The 17,916-nt window shown below is 48.6% G+C and overlaps 2 protein-coding genes across 2 annotated transcripts in view; one reads left to right on the forward strand and one right to left on the reverse strand.

The window, feature by feature from the left end:
- The window catches only part of LOC742579 (mismatch repair endonuclease PMS2), a 54,390-nt gene extending 36,774 nt beyond the window's left edge, over positions 1 to 17,616 (reverse strand). Inside the window, 3 exon segments of the mRNA XM_063813972.1 lie at positions 13,094 to 13,179; positions 15,523 to 16,261; positions 16,862 to 17,616. Coding sequence (XP_063670042.1) covers positions 13,094 to 13,179; positions 15,523 to 15,563 — 127 coding nt within the window. The 5' untranslated portion in view covers positions 15,564 to 16,261; positions 16,862 to 17,616.
- Positions 2,303 to 4,464, forward strand: LOC134810402 (speedy protein E2-like). The gene is made up of 2 exons (XM_063813986.1): positions 2,303 to 2,694; positions 3,657 to 4,464. The coding sequence occupies exons 1-2, from the start codon at positions 2,562 to 2,564 to the stop codon at positions 3,917 to 3,919; spliced, it is 396 nt and encodes a 131-aa protein (XP_063670056.1). The 5' UTR covers positions 2,303 to 2,561; the 3' UTR covers positions 3,920 to 4,464.
- Positions 17,617 to 17,916: the final 300 nt, after the last annotated feature.

Here is a 17,916-nt window from a genome sequence, read left to right on the forward strand (position 1 = left end):
ACTGCAGCCTCCAACTCCTGGCTGCAAGAAATCCTCCCACCTTGGCAACCAAAGTGTTGGGATTACAGGAGTGACCACTGTGTCCGGCCAGGAAAGCCCTTCTGTGTCACTTGAATGGTATTTCTGCCGCATACCTGCAGCCATTGCTGTATTCAACTGCATCACTGCGGGAAAAGAGAAGGCGAGAGGTGGCTGTTTTGCTTTTTTCTGAACATATCAGACCAAACCTGGGCTGTTTAGCCTTTTTTTTTTTTTTGAGATGGTGTCTCGCTCTGTCACCCAGGCTGGAGTGCAGTGGCGCAATCTCGGCTCACTGCAACCTCTGCCTTCCAGGTTTAAGCGATTCTCCTGCCTCAGCCTCCCAAGTAGCTGGGATTACAGATGTGCACTCCCACACTCAGCTCATTTTTTCTGTATTTTTAGTAGAGACGGATTTCAACACATTGGCCAGGCTGGTCTCGAACTTCTGACCTCTGGTGATCTGTCTGCCTCGGCTTCTTAAAGTGGTAGGATTACAGGCATGAGCCACCGCACCTGCTTCGCTATGTTTTTTGACAACGTATCAACATCATTTAAGATGGGCACAGCCTCAGTGTAGTGTGTCTAGACAAGGTGGCCAGAAGAGAGAGGAATATGCAAACCAGGCTTGAAGATGGGTTAAATCAGAGCTTTTCATTCCACAAAAGAGCAATTTTAACGGGGTCATAACATTGATCTTCTAATATTTGAAAGCCTGTTAACTAGGAGAGAGAGAGCAAACTCTTTTGTTGTAGGAGAACCCACCCAGCTCTGACGGTTTAAAGCGTCATGAATGCAAATTTGAACTCCAGAAAAGCAGAGTTTCCTAACAATGGGACTTCCACAGCAATGGGATCTGCTTCTTCACTCAGTCTGTGTCTTTCCCATGAGCAAGAGACTCCTAGGAGAGCCACAGCCCATTAGGAAGCTGTGTGGGAACTCACTCACACGTTCTTTATTTTTTTTGAGACAGAGTTTTGCTCTTGTTGCCCAGGCTGGAGTGCAATGGTGTGATCTTGGCTTGCTGCAACCTCCGCACCCTGAGTTCAAGTGATTCTCCAGCCCTCCCTCCTGAGTAGCTGGGATTACAGGCACCTACCACCATGCCTGGCTAATTTCTTGATTTTTTGTAGAGATGGGGTTTCACCATGTTGGCCAGGCTGGTCTCAAACTCCTGACCTCAAGTGATCCACCCCCTTTGGCCTCCCAAAGTGCTGGGATTACAGGCGTGAGCCACTGAGCCCGGCCAGGAACCCACAGGTTTTTCGGATGGTCTCTGAATGTCATGCATCTCTTTTATTTTGTATCAAAAAAAATTTTTTTGACACAACGTCTTGCTGTGTTGCCCAGACTGGAGTGCAGTGGCAAGATCATAGCTCACTGCAGCTTCTAACTCCTGGGCTCAAGCGATCTTCCTGTCACATGAGTCTCCCAAGTAGGTGGAACACAGGTGCCAGCCACCACACCTGGCTAATTTGGTTTGGTTTTTTAGAGATGGGGTCTTGCTATGTTGCCTACACTGATCTTGAACTGCTGGCCTCAGGCAGTCTTCCTCCCTTGGCCACCCAAAGTTCTGGGATTACAAGCATGAGCCACTGTGCACAGCTGAGATTTTTTTGACTTAGTCTTTTTGTACATGCGATATTTTATTCCTAGAATCCATAAATGGTAGGGAAATTTCTGAGTTCAGAGCAATACATATGATACAAAACTTGATATATAGACTAGAGTTTGTTAGCCAAACTGGAGGGGCTGGCTTTAGGTAATCCATGGACTCCCTGAAATTGGGGACACCACTGGAAATATGTGTGAGCTCATGGATAGTTTCCTATGACTTTCGGGCCTCAAGATGTCTCTGGACTCAAAAATGCCTTAGGGCAGAGGACGCTTGTACCCCCAGTATAGAATCTCGGACAGTGAATGTCAGTAAACATTCAGCAGAAAAGCTCTGCCAAATTGAGTGCTCTGATGTGACTTTTTCATCAAGTCAATGTTCCTGGGATCTCTTGTACATGATCATCTCACTCTTGTAAGGTTTCATCCTTTCTGCTTAGCCTAGTTTTCTTTCCCACCCTGTTCCCTCTCCCACCAGACTGGACTCTGAAATGGGCATGTACAGAGAAGAGGAGACCCCACCATGCTTCAGGCTTTGAGTGGAGAGGACACAGCCTCTGCTGGGACAGGGAACAGAGGGATGTGGAGACCCTGAAGATGCTTTTGGACAGTGCCTGAGGTTGGGACAGTGGCAGGAGATACCATTCACCCACGATCTCCAGGACAAAGATCAGCCTGGCAGTTACATGTGTTTTTCTTCAAACTGGCTGCCAGGTTGGAATGACCAATGACATCAGAGATTCCAACCTTCCTGATTGGAAGGACTGGACTCTGTGGGCGCCTGGGAGCTCAGGTGGACAACAGCATCTTCTCAGAGCTGTTCTCCACTCCTGACTTCTCCCAGCCTCGAAAATTGACAACACACTCTTCTGGGTCTTAGCAGAGTCCAGAAGAAGGCCTTGGACAGAACAGAGACTAGGTTCCGTGGGATGGGACAGATTTTGGGAAAGCTCATGACCAGCCATCAACCGCACCCCCAGGATGAGGAGCAGAGCCCCCAGCCCAGCACCTCGGGGTACCCCCTCCAGGAGGTGGTGGATGATGAAGTGTCAGGACCATCAGGTGAGGGGACTGGAGGAGGAACAGGTAGGATAGGATTGACTAAGATGAAGGAAGGGGGCCGGGCGCAGTGGCTCACGCCTGTAACCCCAACACTTTGGGAGGCCGAGGTGGGCGGATCACCTGAGGTTAGGAGTTCAAGACCAGCCTGGCCAACATGGTCAAATCCCATATCTACTAAAAGTACAAAAAGTATCTGGGCGTTAGTAGTGCGCGCATGTAATCCCAGCTACTCGGGAGGCTGAGACAGAAGAATCGCTTGAGGCTGGGAGGGAGAGGTTGCAGTGAGCCAAGACTGCGCTACTGCACTCCAGTCTGGGTGAGAGAGTGAGACGCTGTCTCAAAAAAAAAAAAAAAAAAAAAACGGTCAGAGGTCGGAAGAAGAACCTGAGGTGGGTGTGTGGGAAGAATGGAGAAATTCAGGCCAGGTGCAATGGTCACACCTGTAATCCCAGCACTTTGGGAGGCCAAGGCAGGCAGATCACTTGAGGCCAGGAGTTTGAGTCCAGCCTGGCCATCATGGTGAAACCCCATCTCTACTAAAAGTACAAAATTGAGTTGGGCATTATCGCAGGCACCTCTAATCCCAGCTACCTGAGAGGCTGAGGCAGGAGAATAAGTGGAATCCGGGAGGTGGGTGTTGCAGTGAGCTGAGATTGCACCACTACACTCCAGCCCAGGAGACAAGGCATGATTCTGTCTCAAAACAAAAACAAAAAAAAAGGGAGGGACTCAGAGAGCCAGGGACATGGGAAGGACATGAGGAAGTGTTGTGAGGACAGAGAGACGGAAGAATGGGGAGGGGAAGGAGCGGCACATGGGGCTCAGCAGAGGAGAAAGACAGAAAGATGGCTTGGAGAAACCAACAGTCTGTGAGGCTGGGGAGGATGGAGAGTGGTTTGGGGTCGGGGTCTAAGGTGGTCAGTTGCAGAAGCATTACACCATGGCCTGGTTTCTTTACTCAGCCCCTGGGGTAGATCCCAGCCCCCCATGTAGGTCCTTTTGCTGGAAAAGGAAGAGGGAGTGGTTGGACAAATGTGAGGAGGAGCCAGAGAAGAAGCTCACCCCCGAGCCTGAGGAGACCTGGGTGGTGGAGATGCTGTGTGGGCTCAAGATGAAGCTGAAGCAACAGCGAGTGTCACCCGTGCTCCCTGAGCACCACGAGGCCTTCAATAATCAGATTGGTAGCAGGACACTGCAGGGAGCACCTCCAATCCTGTTCTTCTAAAAAAGAGGAAACTTCCAATAACCACTATTTTCCAATGGGAAAAATATGCCCCCATTGGGTGAGCTCTCCATGTGGGAGGACTCAGAAGTGATCACTCATGAGGGACGCTTAGGAGACAATAGAGGATTAGGCTAGACTTGATAAAGGTCAGTGCTTGGGATAAGAAAGCTTTGTTTTGGGCCAGGTGAGCTTACGCCTGAGATACCAGCATATTGGGAGGCTGAGGCAAGGGGATTGCTTGAATTCAGGACTTTGAGGCTGCAGTAAACTATGACTGCACCACTGCACTCCAGCCTGGGTGACAGAGCAAAACCCTGTCTCAAAAGAAAAACCAAGGCTGGGCACAGTAGCTCATGCCTGTAATCCCAGCTACTCAGGGGACTGAGAGGAGAATTGCTTAAACCCGGGAGGCAGAGGTTGCAGTAAGCCAAGATCACGCCAGTGCGTTCCAGCCTGGACCACAGAGCACGACTCTGTCTCAAAATAAATTAATAAATAAAAATAAAAATCAAATAAAGAAAAACAAAATCAATAAACAAAGAAAGTGGTTTCAGCTGTGCTCTCTGAAACTTAATGTCTCTTACTGACTTTTCTAAACCTAAGTGTCTCCATCCATAGTGGGGGATACCGAGGCCATGGTCGCACCCTGATGTGACTGTCTCATGAGGAAATGATGGGAATTCCTTTATGACTCTGCAGTGGTTCTCCGTGTCTGCTGGGAGGGCATCCTGGCTTATTCCCAGCTCTACATCCCATAGATTCTCACACCCAGGGCCTCCTTCGGCCTCTTCTCAGGGGAGTCTCAGAGCGGGAGCCTCTCTCCTTTGCCCAGTGAAAGTCATTCTCCCCCCTCCCATCCACCTCGCCCGTGGCAGCAATCCTGAGAGTTCCCCCCCGGGAGGCACACTTCTCCTCGCTGCCCTGCTGCTCCCACAGAAAGCTTCTCATGCTGACATCTGCCCTCCAATAACAGAGGATCCTGTGATTAAAAGATTCCTGGCCTGGGACAAAGATCTGAGGGTGTCAGACAAGGTAAGGTTGTTCTCCATGTAACTGTGTTCCTGCTTCAACGCACCACCGGAGGGAGGGCGCAGCTTCCAAACCCACAGTTCTCCCTCCACCACCTCCCACCAGGTGCTCCTACGGTCTTTTTTTTTTTTTTTTTTTTTTTTTGTGAGACAGAGTCTTCCTCTGTTGCCCAGGCTGGAGGGCCATGTCTCAATCTTGACTCACTGCAGCCGAAGCCTCCCACGTTCAAGCGATTCTCCTGTCTCAGCCTCCAAGCAGCTGGGATTACAGATGTGAACCACCACGCCTGGCTAATTTTTGTGTTTTTAGTAGAGACGGGGTTTTGCCATGTTGGGCAGGTTGGTCCTGAACACCTGACCTCAGGTGATCCACCCGCCTTGGCCTCCCAAAGTGCTGAGATTACAGACGTCAGCCACTGTGCCCCACCAGCTCCCACAATCTTGAGTCTTGGCACCCACACTTTTTTCTGAGACAGAGTCTAGCTCTGCTCCCCAAGACGGAGTGCAGTGGCATGATCATAGCTCACTGCAGCCTCTAATTCCTGGGCTCAAGCAATTCTCTTTCCTCAGCCTCCTGAGGAGCTGGGACTAGGCACATGCCACCATGCTCAACTAATTTTTGAAATCTTTGTAGAAACAGGGTCTCGCTACATTGCCCAGGTTGTTCTCGAACTGTTGGGCTCATGTGATCCTCCTGTCTCCACCTCTCAAAGTACTGGGATCACAGGCTTGAGCCACCACTCCCAGCTATTCTTGGTCTTTTTATGATTTGTCAGCATCTCCCTCAGGACTCTGCTGGTCTCTTGCCGAGTGAATGAATAGCCCCTGCCTCTCCTATGGGTCCTTTAGGATCTGAGCCCTGGGCCACAGTCTGACCGCAGCCCTGAAGCTCCTGGCCCCTCTACTCTCAGCTCTTTGAGACAATTCTCTGCCTGGCACACAAAAGACCCTCCTGACACCGGCCGACCTAGACACGCCCCTCCAAAGATCCCATCGGAGCCCACCATCCTGGGAGCATCACCGACATCCCTTCCTCCCTCGGATTTGCATCCGACCATCAAATGCCCCTCCACCCCGCTATTTCCAAATGAGTACAGTCACCCCAACACTGAGGTCCCTTCTCTGATGGGCAGCCCCTCCCCAGACCCTCATTCCCCCTCTCCACAATCTTCCTCTTCCAAGATGTGACCTCTCTGTGTTCCTTTCTCTCCATCAGTATCTCCTGGCTATGGTCAGCGTATTTTAGCCGGGCCAGCCTCTTCTCCTGGCAATACCAACGCATCTATTTCTTCCTGGCTCTGTGAGTGGTTTGCTGCCTCCTATCGGTCAATATCCAATGCTCTGGGACAGCAGAGGAAGGTGGGATTCCAGCCTTTCATTTATTCTTTCACCTATTTGTCCACTTTACTCTGTGTACAAAAAAGACAGGATTTTACTATCTTGTTCTTAGACTGTTGTTTCTAAAAAGAAACTCAGGCTGGGAGCGGTGGCTTACGCCTGTAATCCCAGCACTTTGGGAGGGCCAGGCAGGCGGATCATCTGAGGTCAGGAGTTCGAGACCAGCCTGGCCAACATGGCCAAACCCCATCTCTATTAAAAATAGAAAAATTAGCCGGGCATGGTGGTGTGCACCTGTAATCCCAGCTACTTGGGAGGCTGAAGCAAGAGAACCCCTTGAACCCAGGAGGTGGAGGTTGCAGTATGCTAAGGTTGAGCCACTGCACTCCAGCCTGGGTGACAGAGTGAGACTTTTTCTCCAAAAAAAAAAAAAGCAAAAAAAAAAACTCCAACGCCAGTGTACAAATAAAAGAATAAAACAAAAGGAAGCATAAACTGCTCCTAAGGGGAGAAGAAAAGGAGCGGAGGAGCGGACACGACACTTCCCCCAGCAAGCAGACGTTTCTGGTTCTTCTCTCTCCTTCCCACATCAACCGCAAATGCCATCGACCTCCTCCGGGTTCCCACGACAGAGGCTACAGTTCATGTCCCCCTCGCATCACTCGAATCCACTGTCAAATGCTCCCTGCCGGGGTCTCCTGGAGTCTCTCCCCAAGCCAGGGGGCTCCCTAGTGCAGCCTGAACATCTTTCCACAGCACAGCAACCTCACTGCGCACCTGAACAACCTCCTTAGCTGACGTCTTTCTCTATCGAGGCCAGGGTAACAGTGCCAATTCCACCCTCTCTACAATCTCTACAACCACACTGGCTCACCATCTTGGTGTTTCCTGGCTTGGCTTCACTGCTCCTTCCAAATGCCCTCCACTTGACTTTGTGTTTGTGTTTTCTGTCTGAGTGTCCCACACACATGTGGTTCTGAAGGGAAGGACCCATTCCTTGAAGTCAGTTCACCCCACAGCCTCTGTCATGCCTTCCCTCATCTTCCAACTTCTGCATGCCCGTAGCTCTCCAGTTACATCCTATTATAATGTGACACTGGGATTAGGTCATCTGCCTTGATTACTCCCAGTCCCATTAGACTAGATGCCTGTAGAAGGCAGGGTCCTGGCAAACTATCAATGTATTCAATTTATTTTATTTTTTTGAGACAGACTTCCCCTGTCCCCCAAGCTGGAGTGCAGTGGTGAGATCATAGCTCACTGCAGCCTCCATATCCTGGGCTCAGGCGATCCTCCCACCTCAGCCCCTTGATTAGCTCCGACTACAGGGCTGTGCCACCACACCTGGACAGTTATTGATTGGTTGATTGATTGGGACAGAGTCTTGCTGTGCCTCTCAGGCTGGAGTGGAGGGGCCCAATCTCGGCTCACTGCAACCTCCGCCTCCTGGGTTCACACAATTTTTTTTTTTTTTTTTTTTAGATGGAGTCTCGCTCTGTCACCCAGGCTAGAGTGCAGTGGCGCGATCTCCGCTCACTGCAAGCTCCACCCCCCGCTTTCACGCCATTCTCCTGCCTCAGCCTCCCAACTAGCTGGGACTACAGGTGCCCGCCACCACGCCCAGCTAATTTTTTGTATTTTTAGTAGAGAGGAGGTTTCACCATGTTAGCCAGGATGGTCTCGATCTCCTGACCTTGTGATCCACCCACCTCGGTCTCCCAAAGTGCTGGGATTACATGCATGAGCCACCGCGGCTGGCCAGGTTCACACAATTCTTATGCTTCAGCCTCTTGAGTAGCTAGGACTAACAGGTGTGCCACCGCACCAGGCTGATTTTTGTATTTTTAGTAGAGATGGGGTTTCTCCAGGTTGACCAGGCTGGTCTCAAACTCCTGGTCTCAAGCGATCCACCTGCTTCAGCCTTCTAAAATGCTGGGATTACAGGCATGAGCCACTGTGTCCGGTGTATTTTTTATATTTTTAATAGAGACGAGGGTCTTGCTATGTTGCCCAGGCCCATCTCAAATTCCTGGCCTCAAGTGATCCTCCTGCTTCGGCCTCCCAATGTGCTGGGATTCCTCGCATAAGCCACCACTCTCGGCCACCAGTTGGGTTTTTGTCTCCATCCTGAGGGCGTGGGAGGTGCCCTTCAGCAGGTCTCTGTCCAGCAGAGCCCTCCTGAGGAAGGCGTGGCTCTCTGCAGGGTGGGTGCCCGTCCTGAGGTGAGGACGGTCCCCTGCCCTCCTCTCTAGGAAGCTGACCTCAGCCAGAAGTCTCTCCTGGTGGTGCCCCTGAGCAGTAACCTGATAGCTGTCCCCAGCTACTTGGCCAATGACATGGAGGAGGACAGCGAGACCCCCAAACAAAACATCTTCTACTTCCTGTACGGGAAGAACTGCTCTCAGATTGCCTTGTTCCATATGCTTCATTTCCGGGTCTTCCGTTCTGTGCGCTGCAGGGCTTGGGTTTTCCTGGAGAAGTTCGAGGAGGTGGGTGGGGCCTGGGGAGGTGGAGGAGGTGGGGAGGAATCGGGTGGGCTGGAGGCTGGATGAGGGGAGGGAGGAGTATCCTGGGGAGTCCCCATCTTCTTAAGGGGGGTCTGTTTTTCCAGATCCAGGCTTATGACCCAGAGCACTGGGTGTGGGCACGAGATCGCACTCACCTTTCCTAGAGCTCCAGGGACTGTGGAGGCCTGAGGTCATCGGCCTGAGAGAAGGTACATCTGTGTCCTCCAGGGTAAAGGCAGAATATTGGGGTCTATTTCGGAAATCTGAGGAACCCAATTGCTTGATCCGGCTTCAAGCCTGGGCAATGTGGCGAGATCCCCTCTCCACAAAAATACAAAAAGTAGCCAGGCGATGTGGGAGGCATCTCTACTCCCAACTACTCAGGAGGCTGAGGCGGGAGGATCGCTGGAGCCTGGGAGGTCAGGGCTGCAGGGAGCCCTGATCCTGCCACTGCACTCCAGCCCGGGCGACAGAGTGAGACCCTGCCTCAAAAATAATCATAAATACTGAGTTCGGGGAGGTTCATTATGATTGACGCACTTGAGTTACCGATTTGGGTCGAGGGTTCAGTGAAGCTTTGGTTTACATCTCGTGCAGCTAACCACGTTGAGCACAGAGCATGAGACTTCATCATGAGGAGGTAGGATTATGGATTAGGCTTCTGGACTCGGGGTTCGTGATGTTGTCACATTAGAAACAGATCTAGCATGGTTACAAGTTTAGCTCTTAAGTCACACAAAAGGCCCCAGCTGTGATGAAGTCCAAAGCCACATTCTCTGAGGGTGCCCTACTCCCTGGGCAGATCCACCCAAAGTCCTTGCTATGAAGCAGATCACTGGGGCTGCCCTTGGGTGTATTAAGTGAGTTTTGGAGTCAGGGTCACCAAAGTGTGAGTTTCACAGTTGAACACCATGGTTCAGAAGCAGGCTATGGAACGAAGGACAGGAGATAAAATTGGATTTCTCAGTTGCTCTGAACTCTAGTTAGACTTGACATGGGACGTGAATAACCTTCCTGTCTAGAGAGCTGCCTCCTTGAAGTGTGACATCCTCTTTCTCGCTTCCAGAACGCCGGGCCCAGGGGAGATGCAGATTTTCATCAGGAACTTTATTCCAATGCTAATGGCAGGCACCAGGAAGAAGAGGAGCCATTTGTGCAGATCATCTAGAAGAACCTGGACTGTTCTAGACGGAGCTGAATAGAGTGATCATGTTGTCCTACTAGGATGGGGTGGGGTGGTACTTCTAGGAATCCATAGAGAACAGTGAGAAACCAGGGGTGTTTCTGGTTCCACCCCTTCCTGAGGCACCATCTCCCATTTTATATTGCTGAATTCCAACTTCCTGGGGCGGAACCTGGAGGTCCTGTTTCTTACGGACTTGGTTGCCACAGTCCAGGAGCATTTGAAGGCACAGTGCAGACACTCAGATTGGCATGGAATTCTTTGTAAAATATGAGTGCCATAGACTGTAACAGACAGCTTCATGCACACTATGCATTTATTGGTTTGTTTGGAAAATGTTTACCATCAAATTATTAATAGGTTTATTTCAAATAGTTTGGAAATTGTTGTACTTTTGAAAACATGCTGTTCCTGTAGATTTTTTGATGAGAGTTATAGCTGTTATATATACATACTTTTCATTTTAAGAGAATCCTTCTTATCCTAAATCTTTTATTATGTTTAAATTGTTTTCTGTATTATTATATGTGCCTCTGAAGCGAGTACACTTTTTATCTATGATACTTACATAATAATCTTTTCCCTTTATAGCTATTGGTAGTTCTAAGTTCTCATCATAGAAATTTTTATTTGCTGTTTAGATTTGTAACTGAATTGTGAGAATTCAGTTGTGATTTTTAACATGTCTTAGATATATACTAACATGTCTAATATACACTATATATTTTATTGGTATATTTTGAAAAAGATGGGCATAGAATTATTACTACATTTATTTAAAATATTTTGAAAATACTGGTATTTTTGAATAGACACCATTCCCATAAAGTTGTGAGATGGGTGTTACAGCTGCTATATACACATAAATATAATTTTGTTTTCCTTTTTAAGAGAGGATTCTTTTTATCCTAAATCTTTTATCTGTAAATCTTTGTATCTATTATTACATGTGCTGCTGAAGGGAGCACTCTTTTTATCTATGATACTTAATATATGTATTACACTTATAGCTACATGATAGTTCCCCTAAATTCTTATAAAAATAAATTTTTATTTGATGTTTACTGTATGTTTTTGAAATGTGAGAATTCAGATGTAACTTTTTACCTTGTATTGGCATGTTTGTATGTTACTTTAAAGAGGATGTGTGTTTTAAAGGAGGACATGAGCTGTGTGTTTTCAAGAGAACAATGCAGTGCGTCTCTTGGGGAAACGTAATAAAGATGAAGTTTTCTCACCTTCACAGCGAGTGTGATCATATTGGTCTGGATTGATTATTTGCTGTCATGTGACATTTTTCCTTAATGGGCTTTTGGTTATTTGAACATATATATTAATTAGCTCTAGAAGACAATCCTGCATTATTTTTTAGGTAGAAAAAAAACACAAGCCTGGGTGCAGTGCTCACACCTACATTCCCAGCACTTTTGGAGGTCATGGCGGGAGGATCACTTGACGGCAGAAGTTTGAGGCCAGCCTGGGCAACATAGCATCAACATCTATTTTTTAAAATTTTTTTAAAAAGAAAAATAATAGAAGAGAAGGCCGATCCCAAGCTAGAGGCTTTGTTTGTTTGTTTGTTTGTTTTGGAGAGAGAGTCTCGCTCTGTCTCCCAGGCTGGAGTGTACTGGCACGACCTCGGCTTACTGCAACTTTCACGTCTGGATTCAAGCGAATTCTCCTGCCTCAGCCTCCCAAGTAGCTAGGACGACAGGCACCCAACTGTACGTCCGACTAACTTTTATAAAAATAGTAGAGACAGGGTTTCACCATGTTGGCCAGGCTGGTCTCCAACTCCCGACCTCAAGTGATTCGCCTGTCTTGGCCTTCCAAAGTGCTGGGATTATAGGCATGAGCTACTGCGCCCACACCCCAAGCTAGAGTTTTAAAGCAGGAAATGAGGGAAAGATATTGAGAGAGGAAAACCAGGTGGTAAGAAAACTCTAAAGGTGGCAGGGCGCAGTGGCTCACTCCATTGATCCCAGCAGGAGTTCAAGACCAGCCTGGCCAAATGGTGAAACAGTCCTCCAGATGCCTCTGCTTCCTTCAGTACCTCTTTATGAAATAAGCCAGGGTACTTCCCTGGGGAATTTCCTTTTTCTTTCTTCCTTTCGAGATGGAGTCTTGCTCTGTCACCCAGGCTAGAGTGCAGTGGTACGATCTTGGCTCACTGCAACCTCTCCCTCCCAGGTTTTAGCAATTCTCCTGCATCAGACTTCTGAGTAGCTGAGATTACAGGTGCATGCCACCATGCCCAGCTAATATTTGTATTTTTAGTAGAGGCAGGGTTTCACCATCTAGGCCAGGCTGGTCTTGAACTCCTGACCTCGTGATCCACCCGCCTTGGCCTACCAAAGTGCTGGGATTACAGGCGTGAGCCACCGCACCCGGACTTCTTTTTTCATTTTTTGAGATGAAGTTTCGCTCTTGTTGCCCAAGCTGGAGTTCAATGGTGTGATCTCAGCTCACTGCCACCTCCTCCTCCCAGGTTCAAGTGATTATCCTGCCTCAGCCTCCTGAGTAGCTGGGATTACAGGCACCCACCACCAAACCCAGCTAACTTTTTGTATTTGTGGTAGAGATGGGATGTCACCATGTTGGTCAGGATGGTCTCGAACCCCTGACCTCTAATGATCCACCCGAATTGGTCTCCCAAAATGCTGGGATTACAGGCATGAGCCACTGTGCCCAGCCCCTCCCATACCTCTTTTGGCCAAGGCAGTACAATTCAGAAGAACCTTGCCAGGGAAGACTGGTAAATGGACATCAACATGATGCCTATGGCTCCTGGAAGATTTAGATACCTCCTGGTGCTCACTGATATCTTTACCAGTTACACGGGGGCTTTTCCATGCCAGACTGAAAATGCAGGAGATCACTGATCAACCTTCAACTATTCACTAGCAGAACACTGAGGGGACTGTTCGGTCACCAATACCTCCTATTGCACTTGGATAAACACCTCCCGGGAAATAGAGATGAATAGAAAGGAAATAGTCAAACAAGCAGAATGGCTGCATTCCTTCATCCAGAAGGGTCCATTAGTCTGTTTTCATACTGCTATAAAGAACTACCTGAAACTGGGTAATTTATGAAGAAAGAGGTTGAATTGACTCACAGTTCTGCAGGCTGTACAGGAAGCATGGCTGGGGAGGCCTCAGGAAACAGACAGTCATGCAGAAGGCAAAGGGGAAGCAGGCACGTCTGGCCATGGTGGAGCAGGAGAGACAGAGACAGTGAAGCGGGAGGTGCTGCACACTTTTCAACAAGCAGATCCCACGAGGGCTCACTCACTGTCACGAGAACAGCAAGGGGGACGTCGGCCCCCATGAGCCAATCACCTCCCACCAGCTCCCTCCCTCAACACTGGGAATTACAATTTGACATGAGATTTGGGTGGTGACACAGAGCCAAACTGTATCAAGGGTAGTTGAACCACCGAGATTTATTTATTTGTTTATTTATTTAGAGACGGAGTCTCGCTCTGTCACCCAGGCTGGAGGCTCACTGCAACCTCCGCCACCCGGGTTCAAGCAATTCTCCTGCCTCAGCCTCCCGATTAGCTGGGACTACAGCACATGCCACCACGCCTGGCTAATTTTTGTATTTTTAGTAGAGGTGGGACTTCACCATGTTGGCCAGGCTGGTCTCCAACTCCTGAGCTCAGGTGATCCGCCTGCCTCGGCCTCCCTTTTGCTAAGATTACAGGCATGAGCCACAATGCCTGGCCAACCACTGAGATTTAGAAAGCAGTCGAGTCCACTACCCCGCACCTCACCTGGTTTCTTCCTCTGTTGGGGCCCCTCGTGGCCACTGTTCTCCAGGTACTTTTCAGTCCTATTTATTTAAATTGATGGTAAGCTGTTTGTCCTCCCGGCTCCAACACTTCCACCTTCAGCTTGTATTACCACAACAATACCAGCCCTTCAAGCAACTCTGGGTGACCCCAAAACTCATTTGAACTCAGCAGGCCAAGAGTTTCACTCCTCTAACTTTAGGGGACTCAGTGCCCCTGGTCAGCATGAAGTAGATACAGAAGCATGACCTCCATCCCTAATCCCTCAAGAATGAGGAGTGGAAGGTGTCGGCAGACAGATGGGGGCACGGTTTGTAAATCTGGAACTGCATCAGACTAAATCTAGTTCAACTTTTTTTTTTTTTTTTTTTTTGACGGAGTTTTGCTCTTGTCACCCAGGTTGGACTTTAATGGCGCGATCTCGGTTCACTGGAACTTCCGCCTCCTGGGTTCAAGCGATTCTCCTGCCTCAGCGCATCACCACCCCTGGATAATTTTCGTATTTTTAGTAGAGGCAGGGTTTCACCATATTGGCCAGGCTGGGCTGGAACTCCTGACCTCGTGATCTGCCTGCCTCAGCTTCCCAAAGTGCTGGGATTACAGGTGTGAGCCACTGCACTCCACGTCCATTTCAACTTTTATGTAATGTAGTTGGCAGTTGTTTTTCAATTGCCATGGATCCGTGGGTTGAAGGTCATATACTCTGAGCATGCCCAGATTAACCAAGCATGCAACCATGAAGTGTAACCTAAGTGCTCGGACTGAGGAGCTGGGACCCATTTAAGAACCGGACACCCTGTGACAGGAGCCAGGAACCAGTGAGATTGAGTTTTGGTGTCACTCCATGGCAGGATCCAGTCAGATCACACCTCCCAGCATTAATTACTTCATCTCAAGATCCAATCAAATCACATCTCCTTACCCTATGCTTACAAAACCTGACATAGCCCCCAGCTGGGAAAGGGAGATTTGAGCATTTCCTCCTGTGTCCTTGCTAGTTGACTTACAAAAAGGCTTTATTTCTCAAAAGCTGGAGCCATGGTATTGGCCTCTGTACACACTGGGCAGCGAGTGCATTGACTGCTCGGTAACATATATGTGGACTACATGCGGACTTGCATTTCCAAAACATTTGATTTGGTTTCAGTAAAAAATACCTTTCTAGCACATTAAAGCAATATAAGTTCAATTTCTCTTTTTTTCTAAGAATTTGGGCAAATTCAATTTATATAAGTACATACACACCTCTACAAGCCAATCAGAACAGCAAACCTTTAAAGACTCTATATTGTGGCTCATGCCTGTAATCCCAGCACTTTGGGAGGCTGAGGTGATCAGATCGCTTGAGCCCAGGAGTTCGAGACCATCCTGGGCAACATGGCAAAACCCCATCTCTATAGAGAATACGAAAATTAGTTGGGTATGGTGGTACACACCTGTAGTCCCAGCTAATTGGGAGGCTGAGGTGGGAGAAACACCTGAGCCCAGGTAGGTTGAAGCTGCAGTGATCCGTGATCACACACACTGCACTTCAGCCTGGACGACAGAGTGAGACCCTGTCTCAAAAACAAACAAACTCTATATCTACTTTAATACCATTCAGAGGTGGAAAAACATTTACCTCACACAATCAGAGGTAAAGACCTTTCTAAATTACAGACACATAGACATACAAAGAAATAGAGCTTACAGCTTCAATTCTAAAATTTCAGACATGGGTCAAGAGTAAACACAAAAATGCAAAAACTCACCCTTCCAGATATGAAAGAGCTCTTCTCCTCCCAGTGGGCATGAAATTCTTAATTGATTTCAGCTCAAAATAGACAGAGAAATAGAATAACAAATCAGACTCTGATGTCTCTCACCCAACAGAGATTAGGTCTTTGCAAACATTAATCTCATTACAGAGATCACCATGTGATCAGACCATAAAACCAAATTCCTAGCCCAGCGCGGTGCTTCACGCCTGTAATCCCACCACTTTGGGAAGCTGAGGCGAGTCTACCACCTGAGGTCAGGAGTTTGAGACCAGTCTGGCCAACATGGAAAAACCCCGTCTCTACTAAAAATACAAAAATTAGTCGGGCATGGTGGCATGCACCTATAGTCCCAGCTACTCAGGAGGTTGAGGCAGGAGAATCACTTGAACTTGGGAGGCAGAGGTTGCAGTGAGCCGAGATCGTACCCCTGCACTCCAGCCTGGGCGGCAGAGTGAGACTTTGCCTTGAAACAACAAAAACAAACAAAGTCCCAATCAGTGATGCTAGCAATGTAAACAAATGCAAACAAAAGTAAAACACAGGATTGGTAAATGGGGAAATTACTGAAAAATGAGAAGCCAGCAAATTTCTACTGGCACTTTGGACTCATTCCTGGGAGCCAAGAAAAGATTCACCTGGGCTTCAACCGTTCATGAGGCACTCCAGTCCTGAGGTTTTCCTGGCTCAGTCATGTGATTCCATCAGGGACTTCTGCAAAGACCTGGAAAACCTTAAAACATAAAAGTAAAATCATGACTCTGATACAGATATAAAAATGAGCACATGCTAAAGATTTTATTTAATTCAAGAGGAAACAGGCAGATATTATAACTGGTTCAAAAGAGAATCTGAGGGCTGGACATGGTGGCTCATGCCTGTAATCCCAGCACTTTGGGAGGCTGAGGCGGGTGGATCACTTGAGGTCAGGAGTTTAAGACCAGCCTGGCCAACATGGTGAAAACCCCATCTCTACTAAAAATTCAAAAATTAGTTGGGCTTGGTGATGTGCACCTGTAATCCCAGTTACTTGGGAGGCTGAGGCAGGAGAATTGCTTGAACCAGTGAGCCAAGATCTCGCCACTGAACTCCAGCATGCACAGCAGAGTGAGACCCTGTCTCAAAATTAAAAAAAAAAAAAAAGAGAGAGAGAGAGAATCTGAGAAACAGACATATTTTCAGATCAGGAATATTGACATGATTATATGTAAATGGAGAAATGCAGTCAAAACTGCATTTTCTCTAGTGGAGATTGTGGGAAGTCAACCAACTTCCACCAGACAGAACATAACTTGCATCGATTACCTACAGTTTTCAAAGAGGTGTAAAATACCTCAAAGATAATGAACAGGGTTGGAATCAAGTAACATGGCTTTCTAAATGTGCTTCGTTTTCCATTAAAACGCAAATTTCTTTTTCTGCTTGCCTCATCCTCTTCAGGAAGTAGAGCTCTGGCTAATTTTTTTCTTCTTTCAATTCTGTACATATTCTCTGAGTTTTCTAGCTATCACTAATTCAAAGTGATTTGGAAAAGCTGGAATTCTTTTTCTCCTTGTTGGGGCGAGGATGGTATCCTGTCCCAGGCTAATCCTCTATTATTTCATCCATGGGCTCTATTTACTGAAGTTTTCGTTAAATGTGTCATTGTGATCATAAGCTAGCATGATGCACCCTCTTGTTCCATTTGTCACGGTTGCACATGGACATTGATTTTAAGCCTTGAGCTCTCGGGTAAGGCAGGACTGGCCCGGTCATGGTGTACGAGATGCTACATGAAGCAGAGACTTTCTAGACGTTCCCTTAAAGATAGTCAAGCCATCCCCATGAAGACGTTCCCTTAAACTAAGGAGAAATTTGAGTCTGGGGTTCGGGGTTGCCAATTCTCTTAGCATAGAGCCTCTTAACCGCTAGACCAGATAGAGACATTTCAGACGGCTCCTAAATTTGGGGAGCGCGTAGGCTCATGGGAAATACAGTCACGGTATTTGTCCTGGGACCGGCGGTGGGTCCCGGGAGGCGGACTTCCGGTGCATTCCTGCGCATGTGCACCCCTCTCTGTGTGCGTGTTCGCGCATGCGCGCCGCGGCCGCAGTGCCCTCGCTTCCTGTGCGTCCCCAGGTCACCGCTCGCCTTAGTTCCCAGGCTTTGGCCTCCGGTGGGCGAGAATCGCGGAGCCTGCGGGGCTGGGTGCCGAAGAGCCGGGCCGGCACCCAAGCGGGCGCGGGGCTGTGCGGGCCAGGCGGAGGCTCAAGCGGGGATCCCCGAGCACGACCCCCGGAGCCGACGGCGCTGGGGCCCAAGGGGCCGGCCGGGCGGTGGCGACGGCGGAGGCGAAGGGGCGGCGGGACCCGGGCCCGGCCCGTGTGCGTCCTCGACGGCCCGGCCCCG

The sequence above is a fragment of the Pan troglodytes genome, chromosome 6, assembly GCF_028858775.2.
Source record: "Pan troglodytes isolate AG18354 chromosome 6, NHGRI_mPanTro3-v2.0_pri, whole genome shotgun sequence".
In the NCBI taxonomy this organism is placed as follows: Eukaryota; Metazoa; Chordata; class Mammalia; order Primates; family Hominidae; genus Pan; species Pan troglodytes.

Excerpts from the sequence above, each read along its gene's own strand:
- LOC134810402 (XM_063813986.1), top strand. The coding sequence starts at position 2,562 with ATGGGACAGATTTTGGGAAAGCTCATGACCAGCCATCAACCGCACCCC. Across the intron at positions 2,695-3,656 it reads TGAAGTGTCAGGACCATCAG|CCCCTGGGGTAGATCCCAGC; the intron begins GTGAGGGGACTG and ends TTCTTTACTCAG.